We start from the raw sequence: 17,127 nt of genomic DNA, 5'->3' as shown, positions 1-17,127 counted from the left end.
TATTATTATTATTATTACTGGTAGCACTGGGAATAGTACCCAGATCTGTGCACATACTAAACATACTCTCCACCACATGTCACAAACCCAACCAAAACTCTAGCTCGGAGCTATGGAAAGAAAAGAAAGACATCATTTACATTCTAAGATTTTATTTTATCTTATTATATAGTCGTCATTTGCCGGAGCCCATGGTGACTCGGCTTGCGATACTGACTGTCTGGCTGAGCGATACTGACTTAGGTGCTGTCTCTCTCTACTAACTCATGTCATCTATAGTGAGAGTGAGGGGTGGTTTTCAGGACCTGGAGCTAGGTTCTCTGAGCTGTGCCACCGACCGTTGGGGGGGGGTAGGCTGGGGAGTGGGTTGCTAAGTCAATGCCCACCAAGTGTCCTTCTCTGTTCCCTAGGGCTCCCTGCTCCACGCTGACATGGCTGACAGCAACTTATCGCCCTCATCTGCAGCAGTGCCGGCCCCTGAGCCGGGGATCACTGAGCAGCCGGGGTCCCGGAGCCCCCCTCCATCCCCTCCAGGCCTGGAGGAGCCATTGGATGGAACCAACCCTGACGTCCCACATCCAGACCTGGCTCCTGTTGCCTTCTTCTGCCTGCGCCAGACCACGAGCCCACGGAACTGGTGCATCAAGATGGTATGTAATCCATATCCTTTGGAGGCCGGTGTGTCTGTGCCCAAGCCCAGAGGCCAGGGGCGAAGGCAGGGTGGGGAGAGTTGCTTCCTGGCCTCTAGCCTGCCATCATGGTCCTCTAGCCAGTAGAACGGAAGTCTGTAGTGAGCTTCTTGGGCCTTTGTGAGGGGACACGGATAGCCATCTGGGGACGTGACAAGGATGGATGCTGGACCTGGGGTCTTGCTGCTGGAAGTTGCTCATGGCTACACATTCTGATTTGCTGCAAAGAACCGAGCCTCTCAGTAATAATCTGCAAAGGGCCCTGAATCCCTGAGGCCCCAATTACTTCTGAAAAGCCACACCTCTCATCACTGTTGCACTGGGGGTAACGTCTCCAGTTCATCAACTTTGGGACATAACATACAAGGTCCTTCACAGGTTCCTATTACCCCCAGGTTTCAGAAAAATGTTCTAACCTAGCCTGCCAGTCCCTCGGAGCCCTGACCAGCCCCTTTCTCCAAACTCTGCATCCCCTGAGTTCGTCCATGCTCCTGGTTTCCCATATACCATGCCCTCTATCCAAAATGCTCTTCCCTCCCTTCTTCTCTTTGGCCAAATTCTTTGCCATGTACTTCAATTCACAGCACTGGTGCCATCTCCCCAGGCAGCCCTCCATGTGGCCTCACATCAAGCTGGACATTTTGAGCTCATATAACTAAAACTAGATGTGTAGCTGAGGATGACCACGAACTTCTGATCCTTTTGCCTCCACCTCCTGGTATTAGCAGGACTGTAGTGGTACATTTGTCGAGTATGGATGGGCAGTATATCCCACGGGGCCTCAATAAACAATGAGATGTCGGGACGGGGGATCCAGGGAGAAGCTGTGGGTGTGGCTGACATAGGAGGGCAGAATGAGCCTGGCAGACCCCTAAAGAGCCATCTTGTGTTCTAGGTGCTACATTCTCAAGGACAAGCTCCAGGGCTGAGCAGTGATGTGGGACTGGGTACCAGGGATGCTAGTGGCTGTGGACTAGTGAAGAGGGATCCCAATTGTGGCTCTGTGGCCTGTGACAAAGACCCACCTAAGTCAAAGGCCATCTGGAGCAAGTGGAAGCTGGTGCATCGGGTAGCAGGGCTGAGATCATTCTGAGCATGAGGGATGTCTGGAAAGTTAACAAGAGCCATGCTAGAGCCTAGGCCTTCTGCTCACCCTAACTGAGGGCCTAAGGTGATGATTGTCCTGTATCCTCTGAGCTCTTAGAAATCAGAGGGGATTTTACTAGAGGGAGTGAACCCAGAGGATGCCCTTGACTACAAGGATGTGAGTCTCCATTCATGAGAGATAGCTCAAGGGATCTTGGGTATGGCATGCTATGAAATTCCTCCTCTTCCTCCTCCTCCTCCTCCCTCCTCCTTCTTTGTCTTTGTCTCTGACCACGCTCGCCCCTTTGGGATTTTTGAAATACAGTCTTTCTACATAGATATCCCTGACTTTTTTTGAAATTTATTATGTAGACCAGGCTAGCCTCAAACTCACAGAGATTTACTTGCCTTTGCTTCCCGAAGGCTGGGATTAGGGTTGTGTGCCACCAAATTTGCTCTGTAATTTCATTCACTGACACTTCGATATTTTCTCTGGGCACCCAGAGGGAGACAAACCTGTCCTGAGAAGTCCCAAGGAATGGGAGACAGACACCATCCACACAAACAATTTTAACAGAGTGTTGAAACTTAGTAGCATGTGGCATGTAAGCAGATGGGGTTCAGGCCAAAGATGAGGTGAATGCAAGAGGTTTGATGGATCTTCCCTCCCTCCTTCCCTTCTTTCCTCTTTTCCTAAAAAAGAATGTATTTATTTAATGTATATGAGTACACTGTCACTGTCCTCAGACACACCAGAAGAGGGCATCAGATCTCATGACAGATGGCTGTGAGCCACCATGTGGTTGCTGGGAATTGAACTCAGGACCTTCCTCCCCTTTCTATTCTTTTAAAACAAGGTCTTTATGTAGCCAAGGCTGTTCTTGAACTCACTATGTAGATCAGGCAGGCCTTGGCCTTGAACTCACAGAGATCTGCCTACTGATACTCCCTGAGTACTAGAATCAAAGGTGTTTATCATCTTGCCTGGCTGGATTTGAACTGTCAAGGAAGAAAAGGCTAGAGGACCAGGGAGACAGTGAGACATAGTCAGAGGACTATCTTGGCAGGTGACAGGATGCTGTATGACTTTGAGTAAGTCACTGGGCCTCTCTGGGCTTCTGTTGGCAGGCTGGTCCCCTATGGCTCTGGCCTGAAGAACATCTTGGTTTGGAGTCTGATAGGTTCTGGTAGGGCTGACTAGTCTGACATGGTAATGGTGTCCCAAGTGTCATGTAGGAGGTGGTCAGTGAGTGTCCTGTGTGTTGAATATGTGTGACTTTGTGTCAGCCATTTTCTCTGATCCCCAGGGCCTCCATCGGAGAGGAGGGGAAAGTGAAAGTCTCCTTCCTGACTTGGGAGCTGGGTCAACCATGCTCACCCGGTGGGACAATGCCTACTGGGACTTGGGTTGTCACCTAACTAGACTGGGCAGCTTGCATTGCTGACCTGTTGGGTAAACAGCCCCTCGGGCCACTCTGCCCATTGATGTCACACTCCCTGTCTCCTCTGCTCAGTGAGTCCAGTTTGAGTAGGACACAATGGGGCTGGCGTGGGAGGAGGGAAGGTGACTGGAGAGATGGCTCAGCAGTTCACAGTGTGTACTCTCTTCCAGAAGACCCACACCAGCTCACAACCGCTTCCAGCTCTTCCTGGTTAGACTTTTGTCAACTTTACTTGAGCTAGCATTTGGGAAGGAAGGGACTCAACTGAGAAAATACCTCCATCCAAAATACACAAGCCTGTGGGGGCCTTTTCTTTTCTTCTTCTCCATTCCTTTCTCCTTCCTTCCTTCCCCCTTTCTTTCTTTTTTCTTTTTCTTCTTCTTCTTCTTCTTTTTTTTTTTTTTTTTTTTTTTTTTTTTTTTTTTTTTTTTTGAGACAGGGATTCTACGTGTAGCTCTGTCTATCCTGAAGCTCACACTGTAGAGCAGGCTGGCCTTGAACTCAGAGATCCACCTGCTTCTACTTGAGTGCTGGGATTGGAGGTATGAGCCACTACTCCTGACTGGCATTTTCTTGATTGATGACTGATGTGAGTCAACCCAGTCCATAGGGGGTAAAGTCGTTCTTGACAGGTGGTCCTGAGTTGTATAGGAAAGCAGGCTGAACAAGCCATGGGAAGCAAGCCAGTAAGCAGCATTCCTCCATGGCTTCTGCTTCAGGTCCTGTCTCTTGGTTCTTTTTTGACTTTCTATCTTGACTTTCCTCAGTGATAGGGTGGGACCTAAGAGCTATAAGTCAGATTAACCCTTTCTTCCCCAAGTTGCTTGTGGTCATGGTGTTTAATCACAGTTATAGAAACCCTAAGTAAGACAAGCCCTGAGGGATCTGCTGACTCCTTCTTCTGGTCTTAGCAGGGTTCTGAACATGTGTGGTACACACATACAAAAATAATAAAAATAAAATTAAGGAAGAAAGATTGAAGCTAAAGAGTAGGATACAGTTCAGATACACTTCTGTTCTCCCCTCTGCTGTCTCCATTCATCCTCCATCCTCCCTCCCCCTGCATCCCCCTCCTCCCTTCATCCCACCTCCCCCTGCATCCCACTTCTCCCTTCATCCCACCTCCCCCTGCATCCCACTCCTCCCTCCATCCTCCCTCCCCCTCCTCCCTCCATCCTGCCTCCCCCTACATCCCACTCCTCCCTCCATCCTCCCTCCCCCTCCTCCCTCCATCCTGCCTCCCCCTACATCCCACTCCTCCCTTCATCCTGCCTCCCCCTGCACCCCACTCCTCCCTTCATCTTCCCTCCCCTGCACCCCACTCTTCCCTCCATCCTCCCTCCCCCTGCATTCCACTCCTCCCTCCATCCTCCCTCCCCCTGCACCCCACTCCTCTCTCCATCCTCCCTCCCCTCTTCTCCTTCTACCCTCCTCACCCTTCATCTCTCTCACTCTTCTCTTTAATTTTTCAAAAAGATTTATTTATTTTATGCACACTGTCACTGTCTTCACCAGAAGAAGGCATCAGATCCCATTACAGACGGTTGTGAGCCACCATGTGGTTGCTGGGAATTGAACTCAGGGCCTCCAGAAGAGCAGCCGGTGCTCTTAACCACTGAGGCATCTCTCCAGCCCCTGCTCTTCTCTCTTCATCCTTCCTCCATCTTTCTCCCCCTGTCTCCATTCTTCTTTCCTATATTTCTTCCTCTGCCCCAGGCTCTATTCTCCTCTTCCCATCCTCTATCCTCTGTCTTTTCTCCCTCTTTCTCTCCCTCCCTCTTCCCTCCATTCTCAGCCCTCTTCTCTTCCCTCGTCCTTCTCTTCATTCTTCTTCATCCTTTCTCTACCCTCCGCTCTTTTCCTCCTTGCTTTCTCTTCAATCCCTCTTCTCTTTCTTCACCCTCCACCCTTCTTCCATCTTCTTCCCCCCTTTTCTTCTGCCTCCCCATTCTGCCTCCTCTAGCATCCATGTTCTCTGTCTTCCCTCCACCTCCTCCACCTTCCTTCCATGTCTCCATCCTCTTTCCTCCACTTTCCTTGGGAGAGTCTCCTCAACCGTGACCATCTGCTGCTGTCAGTGGTAGTAGCTGCTGTTCCTGTACTGGGGTGGGGCTCAGTGATACCCTACTCAGTGACACTTCAGGCCACAGCTGGGGTCACAGCTGGGTGATGCCAAAGCAGAGTGAGGTCAGGGATCCCATGCTCAGAGACTATTAGTCTAGAAGCTTCTGTGACTGGGTCTAAGAATTTACAGGTAGGATTTAAGGCTAGGTGACAGGAAAGCTGGACACTTCAATAATCCAAATTTTGGAAAGTTCATGTTCCAGATGTGTGAACTTGGCAACTGGGATGTTGTGTGTCTGGGGTCCAGGGACCTGGGACTTTGTGCTGTGCTCACAGAGCTGAGTTTCCTAGTAGACAGGGTGGGTGGGAGCCAGGAGACTATTGTTATTAACAAGGGACTCTGCTACAGTGACTTGGGGACCTCAGAGTAGGCATCAAGTGCTCAGAGACAGTCTTCACTGTCTTCTATTGGGTGTTGAGGATCTGACATGCTTTCCTGGTTGGAAATGTCTCCTTCCCACAGTCAGTGGGAACAGTGTCAGGCAGTGTCTAACCTAGTCCTCCTCAGCGGGAGAAAATTCCGGTAGTGTTTCAACTGGTGCCCCTTACTGGGTATGTGGTACTGAACTCAGTTCTCTTTGGTGGGAGGGCACGGTAGGGTGATGTTTAACCTAACCCTCATCATGGCTAATTTAATGCTCCTCCTTAGCAGAGCCTTGCTTGAATTTCAGGCTGTTGGTATTTGAGGTTCTGGACTGTGTTGCTTATTATATAGGATGTCGATCATTTCTGACCTTGGGCATGGAATGCTGGACTGTCCCTTGGTTACCGTGACTACCAAATACGACCTTTGCATGTGTCATCTTTGCAGATGGTGTCTCACCTCCCCACTAAAAATTGAACCTGAAGGGTGAAGGCTTGCAATATCAGGCCAGGCAAGTGGGAGCTGCCCACTCATGACCAGTCCCAAACAGAGCAGGGGAATGGGGGTCAGCCTCCGACAGTCCATCCTGAGCTCACATCCCTGGCTCCTGGAGCCCTGGCCAAGGATTCTCTGGAACTTGGTGCTCCTGGCTTAGCTTCTTGCATAGCCTAGAGCAAGCAAGGCCTGAGTCACTGCCTGACTCACAGTGAGCCACCAGGTGGCAGGGACCCTCGTAGGCGGGGATCCCGTTCACCCAAGCGTCAGCCCACTCCCTGCCTGGTCTGGGCCTGGACCACTTGCTAGCAACTGGGAGGCCTCTGGGTTTGTGATGCCAATAGAAAGATTGGGCCATTTGACTCATGGAGAGAGAAGTGTGGCTTGTGGAAGTCGCTGGCTACCTGAGTCACACAGCCTGGGACTGGTTCTCCTATCATTGCTAGGCAACCATGTCCAGTGTCATGACTCCTTCAGTTCCCCTGTGAGTAGTGTCCCCTTCATAGGGCATGCTGAAGACTAGAGTCATAGGTGAGGGGGTGTAACCGTGGAGTGTCACAAACGGGCAGGGCTGATGTTGGGAGTCTCGGGGTAAACGGGTTCTCATGCGTGCACGAATAGCTCTGGAAACACTTCGCCCGCAGGAGATTCAATAAGCTACCAGGCGACAGGTCCTTCAGAGGGAACATCACACCTTCAGAGGACATTGTTCCCAGGGAAAATCTGATTCAATCTGTTATTAACACAAATCTGTACGAGTCTGGCAGCTCATGGTCAAGCCAGTGTCAGGGCAGACATTAACTGACCACAGCATCTGTTACCTGCCCCCGTCCCCAAGCCATGACTAACATGGGTCCCCCTTTCTACCCCCACTGGGCTTTCAAAGCCCCTCTTAGGGATAAGTGAGTGCATGAGCTCATGTTCTCTGTCTTTGGAGGCCCACCTTTTCATCTCTGTAATAGGGCCATGGCAGCGGATTAGAGGTGGGTCCTGCCAGGACTCCAGTGTATATCCATATGCTATCGGCTGGCTGGAGGGCTCTGTCTGCAGCATTGTCTGTCGCCATCTTCGCCATCCTTGGAGACAGGTGTCATCATAACCCCATTTTACAGATGAGGATAAGGAGGCTCCTAGAAGTTGCATTTCTTCTATCCAGTCAGGTTACATAGCCAACATGTGGCAAAGATGGCATGAACTCGCCACTTCTGCTACCCCTCCCCCACCCAAGCTTTAGCCAGAACTCTGGAGAAAGAGCTGCCCGAACCCAGTTCTTTACATGCTTCCTTGGGGGCCGGAAGTTAGCTTGGCAGTTTCAGGCAGCAGGGTAGATCAGAGTTCCAGATTCTTGATGTACATCCTCTGGAACCCTCTGGCTGTGGCCAGCTGGGCATCCCATTGAGGCTGTAGCCCCCTCCCCTTTCTGTGTCCTTGTGTGCTCCTGGGCCAGTGGCAGCTGGTACTGGGGAGAGCAAGCATGGTAGGAAAGAAGAGGCAGAGAAGGCTTCTTCTCTACTTGGAATCAGGCAGGTACCACCAGCTGCTGGCTGACTTTGGATAAGTCCCCTCCTCTGAGACCATTTGGTCCCTTCCTGGTTGTAGGCAGTGGATGGTCTGGAAGGGGGACCAGGCCTCCCTCTGCTGCCATCTTTGTGGGGCTCCAGCCAGCTGCCTGCTGGGGCTGATGAAGCAGCCAGTGGCTGGTTCTGGTATTTGTCTTGACTGAGCTGGCCCATCTCTGGGTGGGAATGGGGCAGCTTTTGCTGTGGTTATAGCCTCGGATGTATGCTGGTCATGAGAGACTCAGAGAATCTATCCATGGAGTATGGGAACGATGGGACCAAGGTCAGCCACTGAGTCTTAGGTGTCTCAGATCACAGTGCTGGTCATTGTGTGGCTCTAGGAGTGAGGACTATGAGACCTACCAGAAGAAGGTGCTTGGGGACCCTAGTGACAAGTGACAGATCCTAGAGTGTGTTCTGGGGTCTAAAGAGTGGGGGTGAATGGGGGATGCTGTATGTTGGGCACAGGATACTCAGAGGTGATGCTGGGTGTGTCTGCATCTTGGTGTCTGAGTAAAGGAAGACCTGAGCTTGGCTCGATGCCTGAGTGGCCTTGGGTGAGACCCTCCTCTTGCTGAGCCTCTGCTTATGTGCCTGTGTAATGGGGCCATGTTGGAACCTGGTGGGGAACATTGGGATGGAATGAGAGTTCCAAGGCCAGCAATGGGCACACTGCTAAGGGCTGAGTATTGCTGTGCACACCCAGAAGAGCCAGCAGGGCCTGTGGCAGCTGCCTTACTGGGCACTGGACTGTGGTAATGGGCTCAGGAACCCAGAGGATGCAGGTGGGAAGTGTGCTGCCCTAGGATGAGAGAGAGAGAGAGAGAGAGAGAGAGAGAGAGAGAGAAAGAGAGAGAGAGAGAGAGAGAGAGAGAGAGAGAGAGAGAGAGAGAGTGTAGGGAGGTGCTAATTCTATGTCCATTAGCTGGGGGCTACCTCTTGAGTGTGAAGAGGTGAAGCCTTTTATATATACTTACTATATACTATATATTATATTATAAAGTACAAGCAGGCTGCTTAGTTAGAACTCAGCTCTATGGACCCTGGCTTCCTGGCTCAGCTCCTTCTGAGTAGGAGAGGCTCCCTGAAGGGAGCTGTCCCCTCCTCCAGTCCTGGCCTAACGGGACAGTCCAGACGGTGGTGAGTACCGAGTACTGCGGGGAGAAGCAACACATGCCCGGGAAATTGTCCGTTTCCTCCATCTGGTGTGGAGTAAGTTGTTTTTCTCAGAGATCAAAGTCAGAGGCAAATACCATCCTCCAAGATGCAACTGGAGGCCGGAATAGAGGCTGCATTCCAACCGGTCACCAGGGCCCCACCAGCCAGGCTAGGGAGATTCTGGTCCCACCGGGCAGCCTCAGGGTCTGCGGTTGGAGAGTTCTGTGTATTTGAGAACTGCGGGGGTGGGGTGGGGGGGGTTGAGGCTGCCTGTGATGGAGTCCTGGGGTATTGGTGAAGCTTAACTGCAGAAAAGGGTTTTTCAGACGGGGTCTTGCTATATGAGTAGGAGTTTCTGGAACAGTTGAAGAAATATGTTCCTGATAGAGGAATAGTGGGGATTTGTGGGGCTGGGAGAATGAGGCAGGGGCTGGAAAGCAAGGTCTGACATAACAGAGCAGGGCTTGTACTTGTCACACTAAGAGGTGGGATGGGGGCATGACAGGTGACCAGCAGGGATGGGCCATGGGCACTTCTACTTTCCCTCCTTTTCCTCATCTTTCTTTTAATTATTCATGTATTTTATATGTGTGTGCTTGTGAATATGCGCATAGTCCCTGGCATGTGTGTGGAGGGCTTCTGGAGGAGAGACAGAGTCTGCAACCAGCCAGGAGGTTCCTCAAGCAACATTGCTTGACCTCATTGGCTGTTCATCCGATGAGAGTTTGGATGAGTTCTGGAACTTTGGGCCCAGAATGGAGGTGCCCCACGGCACCTAGGCAAGTCTAGGTACTCAAAGTGTCTACAGAGCTCCTGGTCAAATGTAAGAGGCAACACTTTGGGAGCAGGGTAGGGGGAGAGTGGGAAGAGGAATCCTAGGGCCACAGCGATGAGATCCTGCGGTCAGCTTGTCCTGACTTAGGAGCCCAGCAGAGCCTCACTGTGAGGAACAGGAGGAGGCCAAGATGATGTTGCTATGTAGGGACCACCCAGCCTGGAGGTGAGGGACATGGAGGTGACAAGGAAGGGAGGCACACATCAACATGACGTGGACTGGCTGGGGACTTAAAGGTGATTGAATTCTAGTCTGCTCTTAGATTCTGTTTGGGAGTCTCCAAGCTGACCCTAACCTGCCGTCTCCCTCAGACTACCAGGATCCTGTTGGGAAACAAATGGCTACATTTGTTTTCCCTCGGTGAGGAATCAATAGTCTTGAGGGGCAGCCTGTCTTTCGCAGCATGTTTGTGGTGGCCAGGTGGAGCTGTGTGGTACTGAGCAGCCACCTTAGCCTCTCTGGGCTTGGTGTCCCTGTGGCGATGAAACTGCAGAAGGAGAGCTTCCTAGATTGACCCTGATCACCGCCAGCTGCTGGTGGTGATGAGACCTGACTCTCTGTCCTACAGGTCAGGCCTGTTCTCTGCAGGGTACAAGCATGGTGACCTCTGAGGACAAATAACTCTTTCTCTGGCCATCAGTTTCCCAACTCATACAATTGGGAGCTGGAGGTCACTTTCAGGCTAATTTCACCCATAGGGGACATTTGACAATGTCTGGAGGCACACCTCCTCCCATGCATAGGACAGCCCATTTGGAGAACTTGCTGCCCCCAAATCACTGGGGGTGAGATGAGGAAGCCCAGGTCTTGAGTAAAGGACAGGGTAGTGTGAAGTGGGCCTGGCAGGGCCTGATGCGGAGTCTCACATAGGTGGGAATACTGAGCTGAGTCCCAAACAAAGGGTTTCCTATACCACCCAGGCCTCATTCCTTGGTGGAACTGCTTTTGCCTAGCAGCGATTGTCACATGTCTAACACCTTCCAGGAACCCATCTATCCATCTATCCTCTGTCCACACACCTACCCAATCCATCATCTGCCCTTTCAACCACTCAACCAACTGCTCATTTATTCATCCATTTTTCTATCCCTTTGTTCATCTATCCATCCATCTATCTGTCCATCCATCCATCCATCCATCCATCCATTAGTCTACCCATCCATCCATCATCCATCTACCTAACCATCTATCATGATTCATCCACCTACTCATATCTACCCATTTATCTACCCACCCATTCTTCCGCTCACCTACCCACCATCCATCCATTCATATACTCATTCAACCAAAGTCCATCTGTCCATTTGTCCATCCATCCATCAACCCATCCATCCATTCATCCACCCATCCATCCATTCACTCACCAATTCATTGTCTCTCCTGTCTTCCATCTCTCCATCCATTCACCCGCTCCCCCACAGCCACCTCACAACCTTTCTCGTGAATGTAGCATCTAAATAGATGCTTCTGCTTAACCTTCTAACTGTCTCTCCTGCTTCCCCTGTGAGAAGGCTTCTCCCTTCTTTCTACCCACACATGCTTTAGCCCTTCCACGCATCTGACAGTTCAAATCTGGTGAATGCTGGTTGGGTATGCCTGTCCCCATTTTTAATGTCTCCCGTTACCTGCTCAGTACCAAGTCAAGCCTGTATTGGGACTCTGTTATTCTCCCCAAAGACCCTTTTCAGAGTCTTTGGTATGCACACACCCCTTCTGCCAGTTAGAGAACTTCTTGTGTCCAAGCTCCTTATTCCGTTGATGCATGCTGCTTTTCCAGGCCTGGACCCACATTGCTGCACAGAGCAGATGTGTGGGAGGCTTTTGATGGAGTGCCTCTTAGCAGGCAGAGCGAGGTGATAGAGGTTCTGTGGGCAGTGATGAGCCAGGACAGTGGTGAAGAAAAATGGCCCTGAGTACCCAGCCAAGTGTTGAGGGCCGAGAAGCAGAGGCTGAAGGTGGTGTGGTGCAGGGCATCCAAGACTGTGGTTTTTGGAAGAGCTGCCTGACCACATTTGGACGAAGCATCTTAGAAGGCTAGGCGGAAGGAGAGGACTGTCCAGAGACTCCTAGGTGGGTTGTGAGGAGTAGGGGGTATGGCTCTGGTGGTGAAATGAACACATCTCCAGGGTCAGTATCAGGGAAGGAGGCTTGGAGGGTTGTGGACAGGTCCCTGTGGTGGATGGAGGCTCCAGAGGCTCCAAGGTTGGTGGAACAGTGGAAAGGCACAGGAATGTGTTGTGGACAGAGGAGAGAGTATGACATGTTTTCCTTCATGTGTGATGAACGTGGGGTTGACAGAGAGCTTTGGTGCAGAATCTGGGGTGCTTGCTGGGCTGAATGAGTACAGTCTTGGGATAACCTTGGACTCTATCCCGTAGAAGGCTGTCAGCACTGGGGTCAGGGAGAGGGGACACAGGACCCAGGATTGGCACCTGAGACCCTGTATTAGAAGATTAGAGTCTAGGAAATGGGAGGACCAGACTGGGGACTTGGGGAGACTCCTCTGGCCTGGAGGTTCCTAGAACAGGTGTCATAAGCTTGGACTCATGAGCTTTTGTGAGGTTTCATGGACCTGTGGCTTAAACTTAGCATTTCTTTTTATACACAGTGAGGATTAAAAAAAAAAAACCCAACAAACAAACACTAGAACCGCCCCCTCTATCCACCCCCTCACCCTGCACAGCCATAGTTCTTGCCACCTGGGAGAAGAGTCATCAGTGTTTTCTGTCACACCAGGGACACTGCAGGGCTCTTAGATTAGCAGGCACATCCTTTATGGTGACAAACTGACACATAATCTCAGACCTACCCCTGGGCTTTGTTACTTATTGTGCTGATAACACAATGTGTATTTAATCAATAAGCCCCCTTTTCTTGGTATGGAGTTTCATACCTTCAGTCTCAGTCCTTGGTAGGCTGAGGCAGGAGAATTTCAAGCTTTAGGCCAGGAGGTAGGCGCCTTTAATTCCAGCACTCGGGAGGCAGAGGCAGGTGGATCTCTATAGGTTCAAAGCTAGCCTGCTCTTTGTAGTGAATTCTAGGACAGCCAGAGCTATAGACAGAGATCTTGTCCCAGAAACAAAAACAAAAATCAAAATACAAAACAAAACTGTTAAAAGTGTGGGGCTAGCCTGGCCTAACAAGTGAGACCCTGCTACAGCATCTATACCTATATCTATAGCTTGGCATTTTTGGTAATTATTTTAATATAACAAGTTCACTTTCTATTCCTAAGTTTTTAGAACGTTTGCATTAAAAAACTGTTCTTAGAGCCAGGTGTGGAGGTGAATACCTTTAATTTCAGCACTTGGGAACCTGAGGCAGATCTCTGAGTTTGAGGCCAGTCTGGTTTACAAAGAGAGTTCCACAGAGAAACCTTGTTTTGAAAAACCCCAAACCAACCAAACAAAAAACAAAGCAAAAGAACCACCATCACCACCACAGTAACAACAAGACAAAATGTTCTGGGCTGGTGAGATGGTTTAATCTGAAAGGTACTTACTGTCAAGCCTGGGAACTTAAATTCTATCCTTAGAAGGCACATTGATGGAAGGAGAGAATGGACTTCTATAGTTTGTCCTCTGACCCCCACACATTTGCCAACACACACACACACACACACACACACACACACACACACACACATGAATAAATAACTAAAAGAAAAAAATCTGTTATTTCTGTGCTTAAGACAGAAAAGATAAAGAACTTGTGTCTCAAAGGGGTGGGGTTAGTCAGGCCCAGTGCTACTGGCTAGGAGCAAGGGAGAGGTGGTGTGTGTGTGTGTGTGTGTGTGTGTATGTTCGTGTGTGCATGTATGTTCGTGTGTATGTATGTGTGTGTATATGTGTGTCTCTGTGTGTATATGTGTGTGTACATGTATATGTTCATGTGTATGTATGCATGTCTGTGTATTTGTGTGTGTCTGTGTGTGTGTGTTGCTGTGGGAACACACAGGTGAAGATTAACAGGCATGCGTTCTGGGGCAGATGAGGTAAAGGACAGGTCACCAGAGGAGGAGGGGCACTGTCGCCCTCTGTCTCTACTGGGTCTCTGGCATCAGGGACCAAGTGTACTTCATTCTGGTTTCTAAGCGCCAGGCACAGAGGGAGGTCTCAGCAGAGGAGCGTTGTGAGAATAATGAGCTATGGGCGTTGAATAAGGAATGGTCGATGTGACAAAGGAGAAGAGATGACATTCAGGATGGAAAGCTAACCTGCAAACCCCTCCCCAGCCTCCATGGTGCCTCCTCAAAGCTGCTGCCAACATCCTGGGTGGCTGTCCCAGGGAAGACTCCAAGCTTGCGGGATGGGATGGTCTTGTTCTGTCATGAGGAGCACAGGGTGGCTGGGGTGAGGCACCCACGTCTGGTCAGTAGTGTGAGTAGATGTTTCACTCGGTGGCTGAAAGTCATGGTGAAGTCTCCTACTCTGTAGGCAGTTTCTTTGAGGTGGACTCCTGAGGTCATGTTTGTCTCTGTGTAGCTGTGGCCCTGGTGTCTGCTCCACCCTTCCATCCCTAGTAACCGAGTGGTATGTCTGGCAAGTCTTGGACAGAGCCTCTTTCCTTTGGACCGCCGACTCTGGGTTCTCTTCCAGACTGGCATCTTTGTCTGCTCACCGTTGCCTCCCCGTCTCTGGCTGACTGTGCCAGGCGTTATTGCTTGCTGGGCATATGGGAATCAGAGACTGGACACATCCACTGAATTTTCACTGGTGGAGACTCTGAGAGAGAGTTGGGGATGGAAAGGGAGAGAGGCAAATAGGGAGAGAAGAGGGTAGACTGCACTTATCATTATTTTAAGGGACTTCAGGGCTTGTATGCAAAGTCAACCAGGCATGGCTCTGTCCTTCAGGACACTTTCTGTCATTGGGGACACCCAAGCTGAGTGGAACCAGTAGCCTGCATGTCAGTTGACTTCTTGGAGCAGCTTTCTTCACCAGCTCAACTGCTGTGCCATTTCTATTGCTGGGCTAGTTGTTCAGTCTCTAGATCTTTTCTGTGACTAAAAGTGAGTATGCCCATCTATGTGTGGCATACTGGGAATGGTGAGGCACAGGGGATCCACAGACACATACCAGAAGAGGTATTGCCTGGGGGCAATCCAAGCTAGTGCCCTCCTTAGCTGGGACTGCCCATAAGTCACTGAGCAGAGGTGCAAGGGCTTCTGGGAAAATCTCATTGGATGCCAGAGCCAGTGGGTTCCCAGCATGAAGCTTGTGTGTGTGTGTGTGTGTGTGTGTGTGTGTGTGTGTGTGTTAAAATATTTTTTAAGGGCTGGAGAGATGACTCAGAGATTAAGAGTACCGACTGTTCTTCCAGAGGTCCTGAGTTCAAATCCCAGCAACCACATGGTGGCTCACAACCATCTGTAATGAGATCTGATGCCCTCTTCTGGTGTGTCTGAGGATAGCTATAGTGTACTCACATACATAAAATAAACAAATAATTCTACAGTGTACTCATATACCTAAAATAAAGAAATACTTAAAAAATATCTTTAAAAATTTATTTATTCTTGTATGTTATAAGTACACTGCTGCTGTCTTCAGACACACCAGAAGAGGGTGTCAGATCTCATTACAGATGGTTGTGAGCCACCATGTAGTTGCTGGGAATTGAGCTTAGTACCTTTGGAAGAGCAGTCAGTGGTCTTAACCACTGAGCCATCTCTCCAGCCCAAAGCTTGTGTGTTTTACTCATTTACTTTTGAATCTGGGTTCTATAGGTCCTGTCTGGCCTTGAACTCACTATGTAGCGAACAATAAGCTTCCTGGTGGTCTTCCTTCTGTTGGGATTACAGGGATATCAGGGCTTTGCTAAGCAATCATGTTGACACCTGGACCCCAGCCCCTGTTTGTTTAAGATTTATTTTTATCGTGTGTATATGAGTGTTCATCTGCATTTATACGTAGGTACTATATTTGTGCATAATGTCCACATTGGCCAGAAGAGGGCATTGGAGCCCCTAGGACTGGAGTTGCTCTGAGCTACCATGTGGGGTCTGGGAACAGAACCCAGGTTCTCTGGAAGAACAGCCATGGTTCTTAACCACTGAGCCTTCTCTCCAGCCCCAGCCCCAGCTGCTGTTTTAATTGTTGTATTTTTATTTTCCCTTGGAGAACCTGTTTTTCTCCTCTCTTCTTTTCTTGCTTTTTTTTTTTTTTTTTTTTTTTTTGAGATGATGTCTCAAACTTGAGATCCTCCTGCCTAAACTTCCTGAGTGCTAGGATTGCAGGTGTCTGTGGACCTGCCCAGCTTCTGTTTTGCTTTTTGTTGACAGGTGAGATCACACATTAGAGGGTCTAGATAGTTCCCTACAATTTATCTTCTGTGGCCACCACTCAGATCGAGGCTGTCTCAGTCTTTGGAGGTGACCTGATCCTCTTCACCTGCAGGGATTTTCCCACCTCACTGCTGTTCTGAGAGCCTCTGCCTCATTTTGAACTTTATAGACTGGGGCTCACATGATCTCTGTGTTTGTCTTTTTCACCCGACAGCGATCCCTCCAACCTAGTATGCGTGTTGGTTGGTCATTCTTTTTCCTGATCATGTAGTATGCCGCCGCAGAAGTATCCCAAAGAAGTTTCTCAGCCTTGATGTTGTTGACAACTGGGGCTGACTGATTCTTTGTGACAGGGGCTGTCCTGTGCAATGTAGGTGTTGCACAGTGTCCCTGGATGTCACTGCTTGCCTCCCAAGCCTGAGCCTGTGTTCAACTGCAGTAGACATTGTTAAACAACTCTTCAGAATGACCATCGCCCATAAAGATTAGTTGAGATAATAGATGAATGAATGAATGAATGAATGGCCTTTATTCTTAGGCATTCAAACATGGCAACTGCTGTCCTATGGCAAACACAAGATGGCCACATGTCAGGAATAGTTTGGGAACAGAACCACACTCTGGGGACCTCCAGGGAATGCAGTGAACTTTCTTTGTTCATGTACACTGATACATGTGTGAGATACACAGCAGGTGTTCCAAGCTGCTTGGGGACCTGGCCTCTGAGAAACAGAACTGGTTCAAGATCTGAGGTGCCTGGGGCCTGAGCTCTCCACTGTCCTGGAGATAGAGCAAGAGAGCTTGACAGGGAGACTGGCTGCTGTGACTGCTCCCCATCATGGAGGACTTGGCTCCAGCCGCCTTCTTCCACTTGACATATTTAGACAACTGAGTAGAACCCTGGGAAATGAATAGATTTCAGATTTGACAAAAATAAAAACAAACCTGGCCACCCCCGCCTAGCCCAGTGTCCCTCCCCAGCTTCCCCTCCCCAGCTTCCCCCCACCCCAAGTACAGAAGTGTCTCATCAGCAATGCAGGAAGGAGGGTGGTGGTCGCCATGGTAACCATGCAGGCCTCTGGCAGCTCT

General features: G+C 49.9%; 1 protein-coding gene across 1 annotated transcript in view; it reads left to right on the top strand.

The window, feature by feature from the left end:
- Positions 1 to 431: 431 nt before the first annotated feature.
- Positions 432 to 17,127, top strand: part of CACNA1I (calcium voltage-gated channel subunit alpha1 I) — a gene marked incomplete at both ends in the record, with an annotated part of 94,927 nt that continues 78,231 nt past the window's right edge. Inside the window, one exon of the mRNA XM_080938865.1 lies at positions 432 to 654. Within this exon, the coding sequence (XP_080794991.1) occupies positions 432 to 654 (223 nt within the window). The remainder of the gene's footprint in view (positions 655 to 17,127) is intronic.

Source organism: Micromys minutus (genome assembly GCF_963924665.1).
Source record: "Micromys minutus genome assembly, chromosome: 27".
In the NCBI taxonomy this organism is placed as follows: domain Eukaryota; kingdom Metazoa; phylum Chordata; class Mammalia; order Rodentia; family Muridae; genus Micromys; species Micromys minutus.
Note: the sequence above shows the minus strand (reverse complement) of the source record. Positions and strands in the feature narration are given on the sequence as shown.